The sequence below is a fragment of the Perissodus microlepis genome, chromosome 22, assembly GCF_051167445.1.
Source record: "Perissodus microlepis isolate ML-2025 ecotype Zambia chromosome 22, ASM5116744v1, whole genome shotgun sequence".
Taxonomy (NCBI): domain Eukaryota; kingdom Metazoa; phylum Chordata; class Actinopteri; order Cichliformes; family Cichlidae; genus Perissodus; species Perissodus microlepis.
Window position 1 is genome coordinate 26,369,070 of NC_140481.1, and position 15,867 is coordinate 26,384,936.

Consider the following 15,867-nt stretch of genomic DNA (forward strand, 5'->3'; position numbering starts at 1 on the left):
ACAGTGTAAGAAATATTTGTTTTGCCCAGGGACAGAACAAAAAGTCACATGTGACTTTGACTCAGACACGGACATCTGATGCCCAATAGGGACAGTACATTACAGAAGACTTACTGCAGCAAAACAAAGAATTCCCTACTTATCAGGGGAACATTGAATAGATTATCTCTGTCATCGTCTGGAGCAGCAGCTCAGCTAGAACATGTTTCAGCCTGCAATGCTGTAGTCGTTTCATAATCAGATTATTCCCAACAAACCTATCATGTACTAGTAGGTATCAAACATATAATATGCAATGCTTTTCCTAAATTTTATCACCTATGCAGCCACTTGAAGAGATAACCATCAAACGTACACTTCACCAGTTAGTGATGAGGGTGCTTGTCAAATACAGAGCAGTTCACCAAAACAAATGTTTAATGTTCAACTGTTTTTTTCTCATCAGTGACATGCTGTAAAGAAGTTGATAGTATTATCTGCTCTGTGATCAAAGCTAACAGAAGTGATCAGATGAAGAGGGAACCAAAGAAGAGGACATCCCGTGGCACCAACGCCCAAATCACGGTGGCTTTATGTCCATGACTCACAGGCACACTCACGCATGAGGCGGTCTCAACAGAGAAGTGAAATAAACCTCAAAAGCAGACAGATGAGTTCTGCTTTTTCACTGGTTTTGATTTCGGGCTTTTCATATATGGCTTTGCAAACACGTTGGACACGTGTTACGAAACATAAAAGATGCGTTTCTGCACAAATGAAATGTAGCAGCTCAGGATACTTCTGTTTCTCAGGTCGGCTGAAAGGAGCACTAAAAATTCCTAAAATAACCAGGCTGAATACATCACACTGAAACACAAGATCTACTGATCTCTCTGACTAATAATGCGTTTGCTTGGCTGTGTTTTGTAGCCTGAGGCTGCAGATTTAGCCCAGATTTATATTTTCACCCTGTGACAAAAAAAAAAAAAAAAAAGGTGCAAGATATCAGATCACCTGAAAAACAGTGTGTATGGATGAGTCACATTGCCAAATCCTGCAACTGGGATGTTGAATGTTATTACACGGACTTGTTGCAATGCTCAAAATAGGGTGCTCTCTTTCTTCTAAAGAATTTCAGTGGCTCTGTCACTTCAAACGTCTTTTTAACAGGCTACATTTTATCTGTGCTGCAAAACCTCAAATTAGGATTCCACATTAAAGCAAAACAGATTTCTTCTGTCTGACAGGGAAGTTCACCAGTAAAAATAAAAAAGGAAAAGATGTGACACAAAAAGGGGTGTGGCCCATCTGTTAAAAGAGAGGCTCCGGACTTGACTCTTCGCAAATTCAGACATCCAGACACAACTTTTGGACTTTTACGTAATACACGAAACAACAAAGCCAAGCCAAGAGCTAACATACAGACTGAACCATTTTCAAACCAAAGAATGCAACTGCAGAAAAACACAAAGCTCAAAAATGCAGCACTGCTGGAACAAACTCTACCTTTTCTGTGGTCCATGGCCCTGAGCACCCCCTGGTAGTAGGACTCCTCTACGAACACCCCATCACTACCCATACTATCAGAGGAGTAGGCTCTGAATCTCTGCTCCATCGCCATGCTGTCAGCTATCAAAACCACACGGAAGCCTCTGCAGGTTCAGAGGCGATGATGTTGTGTACTTCTACTTTTTCTTATTGCCTGAAACACTGCTTCTCACTGAGGGCTCCTGGAGTTAAGTGGGAGTGTTCAAGCCACCGATTCAGTTCCTGAACTTGCTCCCTTTCTTCTCCCTATCTCCATTTGCTGTCTGACATTCAACGCCACATTTTTTTTCACCACCTCTTGCAAAATGCCTGCCTGCAGGCAGCAATGTCAGAGACATTCACCACAGAGAGGTCTGCGGGGAAGATTCTCCTCCTGGTTCAGCCCTGTTATCTACACCCAGACCCCACCCATGAAAAAACCCTCACACAGCACCCACCCAAACCAGAGCTCAGACCTCAATTTACATTATTCTTTGCACTTTTAATTTTATTTTCTGTTTAATTTGAGGATTAAAAAAAACAGTTTAGAATCCCACTCATCTTGTAGCTACAGCTAACTATTGCACTAAGATTAATTTTCAAAGATTAATTTTCACAAAGACCCCACAGATCACTAATCCAGAACAGGAGACATTCCCTCATTTAGACTAAGCTGTACAGAAACGGACCACTGAAGCTTGTTAACCCCAACTGAACTCCACTGCTCAACCAACCAGCGTGTGGTCAGAGGCAGAGTGGCGGGACATACCACAACGCCACTAAGCATCAATGGAAAAACTTGTCCCGAGCACACAGCCGAAGCCAGGAGGCATCAGAAAGAACGTCCTCAGCCATTTCCCCAAACAGTACAATCACAAGAAAACCTCGAGCATGAAAGCTCTTCCACCATCAGGAGATAATTAAGGAATAAAAGGCACCGAGGGAGCCGTCTTTGGGATACAATTCAGCACCAGAAAGAATAATGAGAACAAACTGCAGGACTTCAGTTTTATTTGAAGCATTTGATTTAGACTATTTTCCCTTGGATGGACCTCCAATACCCTGTCGTGCCAGTTCAATACCACAAACCAAAAAAAAAGAGGGTGTGGGATGGAGGGGGTGGACAAGCAGCAGACAGTAGAAAATTATCCAAGACACAAAGCAGCTATTGTGGCTCCGCATGGATAGACTGAACAGTGTGTGCACATGACAACAATCATTTGCATCTTTCTTCATGCAAATAACTTCTGTCAAACAGCCCTGAAAAACTGGGTGCAGAATTTGTTTTTCCATTTGGTTCCAGGTGATCACAAATAGCACCTCCACACTAAAATACCTTCAACACCTTTCACCCTGCAAAACACCAATTTTACGTGCAGTTACCGACATAACACTGTAAAGAAAAGGAATTTTTTTGGATGCCTATAAAGGGAGGTGACTTGTTGGGACCTGAGGCATGAAAGCTTCCTTGACTGCACCTTCAGACTTTAAACAGACCCTGAACGCCAACGGGCTACAAACAAAAGCAAAGACTCTAGGCAGAAACGCTAAAATTAGCTAAACATAATTTGTGCAAAATGGCTTTTGATCGACACACTAAAATCTAAAACCTGTGGATTATAGTTTTCAATTTCAAATGCAAAGAGTATTTGTCTGCAGGCTTAAGAACTGAAAACCGCAAGTAATCACTTCCAGTTTCCAAACTTGCTAAACTGTATTTGTTTTAAGACTAATGAAAGCACTGGAAGCTAAATTTGTGCTTCTTTGAACAAATCCTGGTGTAATCAAACTTGGCATTGAATTAACTAGATTTATTCATTTAAAGCTCAGTTTGCTAAAATGCTTTAAAGGTGGCAAAGAGATATAAGCGCTTTTTTGCACCTCAATTCTAAGATAGTAAAACAGTTGTCTTATCCAGTATCTAAATGACGCTCTGGTGCACACAGTGCAGTATTGTGTGGATATTCCTCCTTTCCCTGTCCTTGATAACACACAGCGATAATCCTGAGCCGTGAGAGCTGATAGGAGTTTTAAGGTGACAGTTCAGCGCGTTAAGTCTGTAAATTCCTGCTGAGGGCGAGCCGACCCTCCTCACAGACAGGGGGAGCCGCCTCTCTCCTAAAAGAATTTTAAAAATAAAATAAAAAACACACCCCTATTCGTGTTTTTTGCAAGAGACAGCACGCGATGTCAGTCCCACTGAGGACAGGAATGTTAATCAACACCTTGTATCATCTGGTTCGCAGGTCCTGTTAGGGTTCATGATGGTATGAATGCTGGATGACTTGCGAAGAAACTCTGCCAAAGCCCCAGGGCATGGTGGGGCAGATCCAACCCGGAGCTGACAATGACAAGTGCACGAAAACATGCACATGTCAGAGAAGACGACCGGGTAGTGTCTGCTATCATACCTGAACGGAATTCATTCCTTTTAAAAAGCAAACACAGCTGGAAAAATAACTTAATAACCCCAAAGGCGAGACAGGAATATGTCCTGACCACCACTGTAATTTAAAGCTGCATTTAAACTTGCTCGTATTATGTTTCAGCATCACTTGCAAGCACTTTGTGCACAAAAACATGCATAATCAGCCACACATGGTGTTTACAATCTTGTGGTTACGAACAGATGAGAACTGGATAATTGTTGGATTTATGATCTTCATATGTGAATACTGCTGCTCAGCACAGTTTGTCTCCCCCTTCTGGTTGAAAGGCTACAGCACAAAACATGGGAAGCTGAATATTTACAGTCATAATCCATTTTAATGTCACAACAACTAGTAGCTCCAATCATCCCTGCATGCTCCTAAAGAGACCTGAGACTACTGCTAAGAAAGCTCAAGGTCACTTGGGGCCCTGCAGTGTTTACATATGTCAGTGGGCAAATGATTTTTGTGTGGGAAAAGTGTGTTGTGTACATGGTTGCTGTGACAACATAGTAAAAACACACAGAAGCTGAGAGTCCATCAGAACACTATTTTGGCCCAGAACATCTGGGGAAACACCCGAGTGCAGGGGGAAAGTGGATTTCTGCTGAGAACTGAAAATGCCAAAGTCCATAAAACACATCACACATTCACAGGGTGTTATCAGAGGGTAAACACAAACACCAAGTACAGTTTCCATTCCTGTAGAATATTCAGGGTGAGCCGGAGAGTGACAAATTAACTGTGTACTGAGTCACTCAGTCGTTTTTATATTCAAATGTCAAGACAAATGATCGCGTCAAGAAGCTGCATACAAGGACATGAAGTAACCTCGTTATCGTAAAATCAACTTTTCTCAGATAACAGACCTCTGCCCAGTGCAGACATTTGAAAAGAGTCAAACAAAGGGCTTAAAAATTAAGATTTAAGAAGCTGGAAGCTGACAGGGTTTTTAAGCATTTTTAGGTAAAAATAACTAAATAAACGATTTAGTATCCAAAATTAACTTTCTGTTGACGAACTGATTTACAGTTTATCATCTGCTCAGTGGGAAAGTAATTAATTATCAGACTGTCATCACTGATGTTACTAATAAACAACATTCTCCAAGTTTTGAATTCTATATATGTCTAAAACACCATTTATATATTTACTGAATTTGAATAGGGACGCAGATATAAGCAGTGTTGCCTGTACTCAGCAGCAAACAGGATGGTATTTACCATGGCACAGGCCAGTGTTTATCTGTTGTGTCACATCGATTTTGTGGTGCCTGAATGAAGACTTTAAAGCTGATTATCTCAGGCTGAGGTTTGTTTTCTAAATGTGGGAAATAAATCACAATAAAAACAAAATAATTAAAAATAGTTTTAAGCATCTCTAATTTCAATCATCTAGTGCTGGACGTCCACTGTTTTGGCCCTCAGGGCTTGCTGTATCGTGGGTGGAGGAACGGAAAAGGTTAACATTACCACCATCAGCACCCCAGCAGCCCCTCCCAAGCAGAGCCTCCTCCTATTACAGTCACTGAGCGATGGATAGAGCGGCGCAGTGATCGGACCTACCTGCGCAACACATTCGGCTGTACAGATGAGACCCCACTTCGCTGCAGTTCATTTCATGGATGTAATTAGTCCGTCGATAAAGAAATCCCCGCTCCAGCCCGCCGTACCAGGACGGCCGGGCAGCCTGCGCCGTATCGTCCACTTCGGCCATCCCGGTTTGTTTGTGCCGCGCGTAAACGCGGAGCGCGCTGGACTTTCTCGAAAACGCCCCCCTCACTCGCGGGTTTCTCGCGTGTGTAGTACCAGCCCTCCAAACTTCGCTCTGTACTCTATGAGAGCCACATGGAGGAGAAAAAACAGGGTCGAGTCAGATTGCAGACTCTTTGTCACAAGCCCAACCCACTCGTTTTGTTTAGCGAGAAGAAGTGGCGAGCTGCCGGCTGCTCCATCCTCCTCCGATCCGTCAGACGACTTGTGCCATTGAGACGCGCCGCGGAGAGACACTGCACACCGCGTCCTTATTTTAACACGCGTGATAACTGTACCTTTCACAAGATTGCGTAACTTACACACCCCCGACAGCCCCATAAATGCAAAGCAGAAACAGGAATGACTTCTGGGAAGGCGCGAAACTTGTATGCGGTGACAGACGGTTCTGTGCATTGTCTCGCAGTGACTGTTCACTGGAGGGCAGAGCGCACATTACCCCCGGTAATAAATCATCACATTCCCTTCACATCCATAACAGCTGTGCCTCATAAATATCCCCGACACAGGAGGCTCATTTTCTCTCAGTTTTTGCGCAACTTTAAGAAATACTTCACATAACTGAAAAGGTGCTGGCTCCTCGTTAATCCGCATGTGACAGAATCCAACTGCCATGACCATGAATTAATTTATGAAGAAGTTATATTTCTTTTAATTGGGGGCGGGTTAAGGTACAATCTGGTAACAAAACTTCTGATTAAGCAATAAAATAATACCAGTAGTAACTCATGGGATTAACTAGTGATGTGTCTAAAACAAAGTTTTAAACTGTTTCTTTAGGCACTTTGTTACTAGCAGCCTGAGTGAGTTCCCATTTCTTTACATTAATCTATGGAAAATACCAAAGACAACACTTTGACAGGTGTGAAATAGTATTTTTGCACCAACATTGTGATTCCTAAAGAGCTGTAAGCTGAAATCTTATCTTTCATAGCGAGCAGTGTGAATGTACGTTTTTTTGGGGTTTTTTTTAAACTGAAGAACTGGACAAATGGAGAACAAAAGAAGAAGTGGCAAACATTAAAATAAATCTACATACAGCATCTGAAACAGTATCTGAAAGTTTAACTTTTAAGAAGGAAGAAAGGAAACATTAGCAAAGACCTGAGAGATGCATCTGGACTTCAATTGATGCAACTATTGTTCAGTGAAGCTCATCAGAAATGTTCTCAGTGAATGGTGGCTGTCAGGAGGCCATTCTTAAGGAAGGTGGGGAAAGGCTGAGATATGTCAAATTATTATTTCTAAATTATTTTTATTATTATTAAATTACTCAAGAACCAGACTGAAAATCAGTGGCAACAGGTCTTGAAGACGTCAGGAGAGCAGTGCAACAGTGTCTGTCTGTTGTAAAACTGTAAAACATGGCGGAGGCTCTGACATGGTTAGGTGGTGTTGTGTGGTGTTGGGGATCTTTTCGAAACTGGCAGAATTATGAATGCAGAAAAATGCCATCAGTTTTTAATGCACCCTGCAGTACAATCCGGAAAGCATCTGATTGGCTGTGGCTTCGTTTTTCACTAATAACGATGATGCAAATACAGCAACAGCCTAGATAGAAAAAAACAGTCGAGGACAGAGATGAGGATAAGAACCAAGGCCCTCCCTCAGCGCAGACACACGCTGTACTGTATGCTGTGTATGACAGTCAATGAACCCAGCTACTATTGAGGTTTACCACTAATGTGTTTTATGTTAGGCTGGGTATTGTGAAGGGCATGTAGGGACACGCTGGGTGTGCATTGTTTATTGTTTTTGTGTCCTTTAGTAACAGAATGTTTTCTCGTTTTTCAGTTATTGCCCAGCGGGGCGTCCTCCCTCCTCAGTCTGTTATTACCACCACAGTGAAAGGAGACAGGAAAGTGAGTCACGGCTGAACACCACGAGACCAAATCTGAAACCGATCCTACGCTGTGCTGTCTGTGGCGCGCGGTTTAGCAGACACGGCTGCCAGTCTGAGTCTTCCATTAATACTGGTGCAGATTTGGGTGTGGTTTCCTAAATGGATTAGACAATATTGTTAAGGACTTTTATTGTGATGGGAATGCAGTTTCCTAATCTTGAGAGTCTTAAAAAGACCTTTGCACAAAACAATTAGAGGAAATCTCAAAGTTTAAAAAAAATGCAGTCAAAAATAACAGGGAAGGGCATTAAATGATCATAAAGAACAGATCAAAATGAGCAGGAGCCTCTAATGAAGCAGGACTTAGATTCTTCTAAAGTCCCGAGGATCTAAATGATCGTTTGTTATGACTGTATCCAGGATACGCAGGCCACCGTCCTCAGTGTCGAGTTTACTACCATTAGTCAGTCACCATCTGTGGCACGGAGCTTTTTTTAAACCTGGCTCTGGGTAAAGTCCCTTTTACCTACTTCCACCTTCCCCCTGTGTCAAAGGCACCTTGGTGTTCCAGCAAACTACAGTTCAACTTACACAAGTGGACTCGGGTTGTGTCCTTAAATCGAAATGTTTGACTTGAATGACTGAATCTGTAATGTAAACAATGAACAGACAGCCTGATATTGATCTCGCTGCCGCCAGAGATATGCTATAAAGAGGGAATACGACCACACCTGATGTGCAGCTCTTACTGTCTGCACTGCGGCAAGAACAGAGCTGAAAGCAGATTTCCCCAAATGCAAAGCACCTTGATATCGACAGGAGCTAGTGATGATACATGGCCTAGTTTTGCAATGCAGTGTTGGCACACGATTTACCAGTCAAACGGCACTTCCTGGCAACCTTTGATCGCGGCTTCAGTTGCGTGCAATTTACAGACCACATGCATTCGAGTCACGCAGACAGAGGGAGAGGAGGATACATGTGTTGTTAATTTCTCCTGTTTTGCTTATGTTCTGATCATATTTTGGATATTAAGTCTCTGGACAGGGACTTTTCCTTTTTGGGGAAAGACTTTTCAGAATTCTTTGAAAATCATTCATCTGCTCAGAACAATGTGAGGAATGTTGTGAAAACTGCTCTTATCTACTCAAGGCGTGTCTTCCTCCACCCAACTACAACCTGATTGTGTAGTTTACAGCTGAGAGCACTGGTCAGATAATAGTACAGTAGTGCTCTAATTTAGCTTTAACAGCCAACTATTTCAAAATGTTACGGTTTTGTTTTTTAAAATGTATTTAGGTAAGAGAGATTTAATGTAAAGGCTATTTTATGTGTTTTGTGCAAATAGATTATCCAGTAAATGTGCACGGCTGTTTTAAAGTGCCTGGTGCCAAATGTGCCAAACAGGTTTCCCATTTGAGAGACAAAACAAAATAAAAAAAACAACAATTGTTCTCTCTTTTACCTGCAGACCGTCAGTCAAAAATTCTTTAAAGCACCTCAGGGTGTGTAACCTGCAGGGGTGTGTCTGACAACCACCACAGTGTTCAGCTGTGTCAACAGTAACGTGGGCCTTCCTGAGGAGTGTGTCATGACATTAAAGAGTATGCAACTAACCTTCAGGCTGCATAGTTTAGTTGAACATCGTGTAACTCTTCTATGCTTGCAGTAAGCTTGGTTAACAAAAGGATATGGTTAACCTAACAACAACAGTGTGCCAAGATGAAACAGGTTGAACCGGCATTTTAACAATACAGCAGCCTCCACAACTGGGGTAGGTCTGTAAAGTGGAGAGATTAAAGTTATATCCAGTCACTTTAAGAGAGCCGCACACATAGATCTTTAGCCAGATCTTAACAAAGATGGGGGAAAAAATGATGGAATAGTTTTCAGAAGGGAAAAACTGCAACTTAGGAGCAAAGCTGAAGCTGAGGAGTGCCCGTCAGAGCTCTGACTAAGCCGAAACCCCATTCTCCACAAGAATACTCCAGCTCTTCAGACGTCATCACCCTCCAGCCAGCATTTACAGGGTTAATCGCAACATCTCCATAGCACAGGAAACCGAGATGTGTGAGGGGAAAAAAAGGAGGGGGGGCAGTGAGGAAGAGAGAGAGAGGAGCGTGTGCCGCAAAAACACAGAGGACGAGAGAGAGTAGAGACGACAGAACAGGACTGCCGGCAGCAAACTGTCTGCAAAGGAAAATCTTTGATCTGCCGATCTCGCCGTCAGCTCTCCCTGCGCAAGCCCTGAAGCGATGAGTTTTTCAAGCTTTTCTTACCTTGCTTCTTGCGTACTCTCCACTGCCAGAAAACGATCAAGGTAACGATGTGGCCCACAGCCACCAGGGCTGGGAACACATTTCCAGGGGGGCTTGCCGGCATCGGGCCTGGTACAAAGTGGAGAGTCCCAGGCTCTGAAAGGTGGGAGGGTTGGGGAGGGTAGCGGCAGAGGGGGGAGTTGGAAGGTAAGGTGGAGGGGGGGAGTGAAGGGGAGGAGTAGGGGAGCGTCTAGGGGTGTGGTGTCATCCCGGACTTTAAAACGAGCGCTGCAGCTAAGTTGTCCGCGACTTTTACAAGACACAAGACCGAAAGAGCACACCTCCCTCTGCTCTGTGACTCAGTCCTCTGGCAGAAGTGGCTGATCTCTCTCACTCCGGCACTCTTTCCCTCCCCCTTTTTCCTCTGCACTTTTACAATTCCTCTCTCTGTTTCTCATATATTCACGTTTAAGTCATTTAAAGTTGCACTTCTTTTAAAAGTAAAAGTAAAAGCTGTAACTCTGGCAGCACGAGGAGCCCTGACGCTGTTAAAAATAAGTTTTGTCCTCTTTGTCCACAGATCAAATAACTCCACTGGTTTTGCCCTACAGAAACTTGCTCTCTGCTTTCCTTGCCAGCTGCAGACTATCTGCAGGAGTTAATAATATATGAGGCTGTTTTGTGTGACAAGCACACACAGAGCACGCTCAGTCGGGTCAGCCTTGATAAGAGGCAAACTAAGGGACATCCACTGTGAGCTGGAGTCAAAGTTTCCAACTGATTCACACCATAAGTTTTCTTTTACTGACTGAAGCCCATTTTCCATCGCGGTTTACTAGTCACAGTCGCAGGCCAACCCCTTCCGCCTTTTCCAAATATTTATACTGAAGCCATGCCTCCCAATTTTATTTTCCCTCATCACATAATCATCCGCTCCCTATCAATTCATTCTCCTTATGTAACTTCACAATTTTCCCGTAATTCTAATAGCTTCCTTATGCTTGGACAGCCCAACCAGTGTGTATAAGCTTCCTAGAGCCTGATTAAACTGGATCCTGTTTTACAACCAACCGTTTCAGCATCTCTGAACTGCCAGCTGCATTGTTAGCTCTAAATCCTAAAGTGTTTTTCATTTTTCTCCATCTTACCCTGGCTCTGTTGTTAAAACAGAGAAAAGCCTCGAGGGAAGATGTCCTCTGGAACCAGACTGAATGCCTTTTAAGGACGCCGCTTTAAGCTCAATCATTTTCAAACCTGTCAATCAGCTTTATTAAAACAGTTCTATGTCACCAAATGATCACAATGAAATTCCTCTGTGGGAGCTGCTCCTCACCAGCCTAACTTGAAACACAGAGTTGTGAAACACTAACTGCACCTGCAGAAATACGCACACATCACCTGTTTGCATCACTGTTTAAAAAATTAAATATTGCTTGAGGCAAAACAGCATCGCTGCCAAGGTCTCTGTTGTCAGAACAAATGAAAAGAACATCAGCTGTGGTGCAGAAACCCAACACCAAGACGAGTGTCACCCTCACACATCTACAGCGACACGATGCCACACACCAACAGCCACCATAGAGAAAGCAAAAATAGTCGAGACGGCCTCGACCTCGTGCTGTCTTTAGTGTTAGCACTGTGTCATGCTATATAAAGAAGGGAATACAGAATAGTCTTATACAATATAGTTTGCACTAAATTTAAAACAAAAAAAGAAGCTATGTTTAGGCACAAAGACCAGAAGCAAAAGTGTAGAAGAAAAAGTGGGTGTTGTTAGTCTAAAGTGCTGGCAGTTGATTTGGGGAGAGACCTTATATGATCCTTGTTTGAAAATGTCAACCAAATCCCCAAAGCCTTAGAAACTGGCACCGCAATTTGGCAATTAGTTACAGTGAGGATTGAGCAAAAGGAATAAATCCAGGGGAGCAGTAGAGACGTCTGGAATAAATTCATTTCACCACTCCCTCATGGGAGGAGCCAGCCCACTCCCCCTCTTCTCACATGGTATGCACTCGCTCAATGATTCCCATATTGTGATACACATTCTACATACTCCCGCGAAAGCAATATAGCCAAAATCCACAAAGTTACACATTTAATTAATTCAGAAGTTCTTAGAATTTCACTTAAAAAGCCTCCGATATTAATGCCCAACTTTCACATAACAGCGTAGGTAAGATTAGCGAAGCAATGTGAGGAATGTGAGAGATGTTTTTAATCTAAAGTACTGATACTGGGAGTGGCAGTGTCCTCAGATGGCAAGCATAATTCAAGAAATTAACCTCAGCATAGTTTATTCTTGATCTGGTATCTTTAAGTTCACTGATAAAGAGTCTAAAAAAGATTCTGGTAAAAATAAAACCTACCGTTAGGAGGTCCTGGGCAGAAGCAACAGCACAACTCCATCTTCTCTCAGCGTCTTCACAACTTTTAGAGAAAATGCAGAACTGCCAAGGAGTCAGAGCTGACCTCATGACATTATGTTCTGATAAAAACGAGGGGGGGCGTGCAGAAAAAGCACCCAAAAAAAAAGGAAAGAGTGAGAGCGAGAGAGAAAAGCAGAGGCACAGCTGGGAAGTAAAAACTACACAGCGCTGCGAGTTTGATTTAATTTGTGAGGCTTTCCTCAGTGGAAACAGCATCTCATGCGTGGTGGTTTCTGCGAGCGCCGCTGGATGGAATCCATGTGCAAGGCTTCAGAAAGACTCCCAGGGACACATTCACATTTTTTCTTACAGGATTTAGACAAAGAACGGAAAACGTGACTTTTGCCAGCTATAACAAAGGCGGCTCTGTGAAAGCCGTTAAAAAAAGATTTATTGGAAACAGTGCAATTATGCAGCCGTATCCACAGGATGTGCATCACTCTACGCTACTATAGCTCGGCTTTGTTTTAAAGTCACAGATGGAACATTTTAATCTGATCAGACAAAAACTACACAGGTTGGACATATTAGCTCAGTTCTTGGACAATATTTTCACACTTATCATGTAGTTGTGTAGAATTGTGATATAAGATGTTGTTCGTATACTATTTAAAGTTCTGCCCAACTGATAAAGTCAATGAAATAAATGTTCATGATACATCAGATATAAATAGCACAGAAAAGGTTTGAAGTGTCACAACAAAAATGTCAAAAAAATAATAAATAAAAAAAAATCACCAGCTCTCATTTTTGCTCTTTTTTGGGCTTAAATATAATTAAAAGTTGATTATCTTTAATTCTAAGCTGCTTTTAAAACAACATTTTCACTTTTTCTGAACTTTTTTTGATTGATTAATGTGGCCTAAAACTAATCAATAAAGATACGGATCATTAGTTGCAGCCCAACAGACAAAGAATGCAAAAGTGCATTTTAAGATATGTTATCTATTCAGCTGCCCATTACTCCCGAGCCCTGCCTGGTCTGCCTCTTTTTCACTGTGACCATTTTGTGCAGAGGAGAGAGGTGAAGCAGCCAGTCAGGGGCCATCCTGCAGCCCACACCCCTCTGGATTTTACACCAGGAAACTTGATCCCGGACGCAGCCAGCAGGCAGCGTGGGAGGTGTCTAACTCAAGGTCTTCAATGTTAAAGTTATGAACTATAATAAATTTTACTCCTAATCTTTAAAAAAAACACATTAGTTCTTTTAGGATCAAAATAAACTAGACAGTAGACATGCAATTTTTTTTTTAAGAAAACAATCTTAAAAACGTCTTAAACACTGTGTTTAAGATTGTGTACTTAATCCCAGACACAATGGCCAGTATTCAGCTGTTATCTGATCTGCGGCAGCGAGACACACCCTAACCTGCTTCATCCTCTTTGGTCCGCTAGATAACCTGAGACTGGCCATAAAGTATTTCTGTGCTGACACCTTTTGGTAAGAAGACAGAACTGTTCCAACAATAAAAAAGACTTCCTACCTTGGCCGTGTTGAATCAGAGCCTCCATAAAGTCTCTAGAAAAATTCATTTCCGTCGTAGCCAAAACAGGTTTCTTGATGATTTTTCTTTCTTACTGTATTATATGAAAAATGCAGCACACACTAGATTAGGAGTCAGCAGGTTACACACTCTGTGTTCTGCTGCAGCTAACCCACTCAAATACAGTATGGTCTTTTTAAATGTTGGAGTTCATGTTCATTGCAGGCTGGGCTAAGTGGAGGTTAGATGAAAGGTGGCAAATGCCACACACTCTGTGTTTTGGACTGCTTTGCTGCTTCGCCCTTTTTTGTGGAGGCACAGACAGGAAAAGCTGAGTGTGGTTTAATGGCACTCACATTTTTCCAGTCTCTGCTGAGTCATATATCAGCCCGACAATGGAAGGTTCTCAGGCAGATGTCATATTGAAAAGGTAGAGCCAGGGAATTCAATATGTGGATTTGCAGAAGCATTTATCTTTTATAAGTCTTTATGCGCTGTATTAATATCTAGTTTGGGGGCCGTGTGAAATGCAGCATGTTCTGTGAGATGAAGAGAGATGGACACACGAGTGCATGCAGCTGCACAACAGCAGATGCCAGAATTAATGAATCAGCCACATTGATGTAGCGCATGCAGCAGCACAAATGTTTGCATGGATTTAATACTGAATACTGTGTTTAGACACCTGTAGATACCCTACAACGCCACAACATGTTTGCCAGAGTTTAAGTTAAAAAAGAAGAAGATTTGACCATATAACACCCACACAGAGGTAACTACAGTATCTGCCTCCTGGTTAGACTTAGTTTATCTGAATATTTTAATGTCTGTTGACACGATGCAGACATCTCTCTGGTCTGGAAGCTCAATATCTCTCAGACGTGTCAGTAAACTATGAACCAGCTTCAACAGGCTGACAGGTTCTTCCACCAATACCAGAGAAACCTCTTTGATCTTTAAGGCTTCAAAAATACGAAAATAAATAAGTAAAAGAAATTAAAAGATTCTTGTTTGGTTGTGTTTGTCAGTCATGTAGTTGCTGGTCTTAATTATAATTTTAACTGAATTCTGGTTGTTTTACTTAATTTAATTTGTTGGTTATCTCAAGTTTACTATTTAGTTTATATTTACATGTTTTTTTAAAAACATTTTTAATTTAATAATTATCTTTTTAAATTTCTATTTCTTTAATGAATTAAAATGATCAACTTTACCCCTTTTACCATGTAATTGTTGCCTTTGTTTGTTTCATCAGTTGTAAAATCTTTTCATTAATTCAGGAGCTTTTGTGAGTCTTTCAGTTTAGTTTTGATCTCTCTATTGTTGTGCTGCAGTTTGTACCTGCTGTGCTACATAAATATAATTTTGCTACCTTAGAAATAACACGACGTTAATTAAATATTCATTGAATTAATGGGTAGTTGATGCTGTTCTCCTTGGGGAACTGAACACACTGTTTTTCATTTGAGTATAGATCACAACCACTGCAGAACAAAACTGCCTGTTCTGCTGAACATACGACAGTAATAATCTGCTTGACAGATGCAGTTTGAACATGTAGAAGGTTCATATGTTATCTTTGCTTTTTGCTTGTTTTTAACCCTCGAAACATCTCAAAGAAAGAGTTATATGTGCTTCCAGTTAAGAAGACTAGCAGAGGTAAAGCATCACAGGCCACATAAAACGAATGATCTACAAGGTGTCTCAATAATCAGTGTTGGATAAAAGTCACATTATTTTCTTATTTGTTATAAATTCTAATGTTTCTACAGTTCGAGTTTTAGTTACTGTGAGTCCCGTAAGCAGATGTGTGACAGTAAACAAAATGAGGACTAATGCATTTTAAAAATATAACTGTACCCTCACTAACATACAGTATGCAAACATGTGCATGATTCACATTTAGACAAAGCTTGTCTGTGTAAGTGGGCCACTGGTTGACACAATCTGCATCTGTAAAATGACACCTAATTGACAGTCTGTTGTTATTTAGCTATATGAAAAATGACAGGACCATTATTTGTATCAATAAGAGACGAGATTAAATTATCTCTGCTTCATCCACATAAACAGAGCCAGCAGCCATAGCAACACCAAGATAGCCTTTACTGCAAATGAAAGAGGAAGAAACGGGAGGAGGAGTTAGAAG

General features: G+C 41.7%; 1 protein-coding gene across 13 annotated transcripts in view; it reads right to left on the reverse strand.

The window, feature by feature from the left end:
- The window catches only part of pleca (plectin a), a 108,118-nt gene that overhangs the window by 37,655 nt on the left and 54,596 nt on the right, over positions 1-15,867 (reverse strand). For 3 of the 13 annotated variants that reach the window (XM_084918899.1, XM_084918898.1, XM_084918895.1), the window contains exon 1: positions 1,486-1,885. The exons of 6 other annotated variants lie outside the window; for them this stretch is intronic. In XM_084918899.1, coding sequence (XP_084775025.1) covers positions 1,486-1,600 — 115 coding nt within the window. In that variant the 5' untranslated portion in view covers positions 1,601-1,885. Of the gene's footprint in view, positions 1-1,485; positions 1,886-5,500; positions 6,829-9,829; positions 10,151-12,174; positions 12,900-15,867 lie in introns of those variants that run through there. 4 more of the 13 variants (XM_084918901.1, XM_084918896.1, XM_084918894.1 and 1 more) reach the window with 4 other exon arrangements.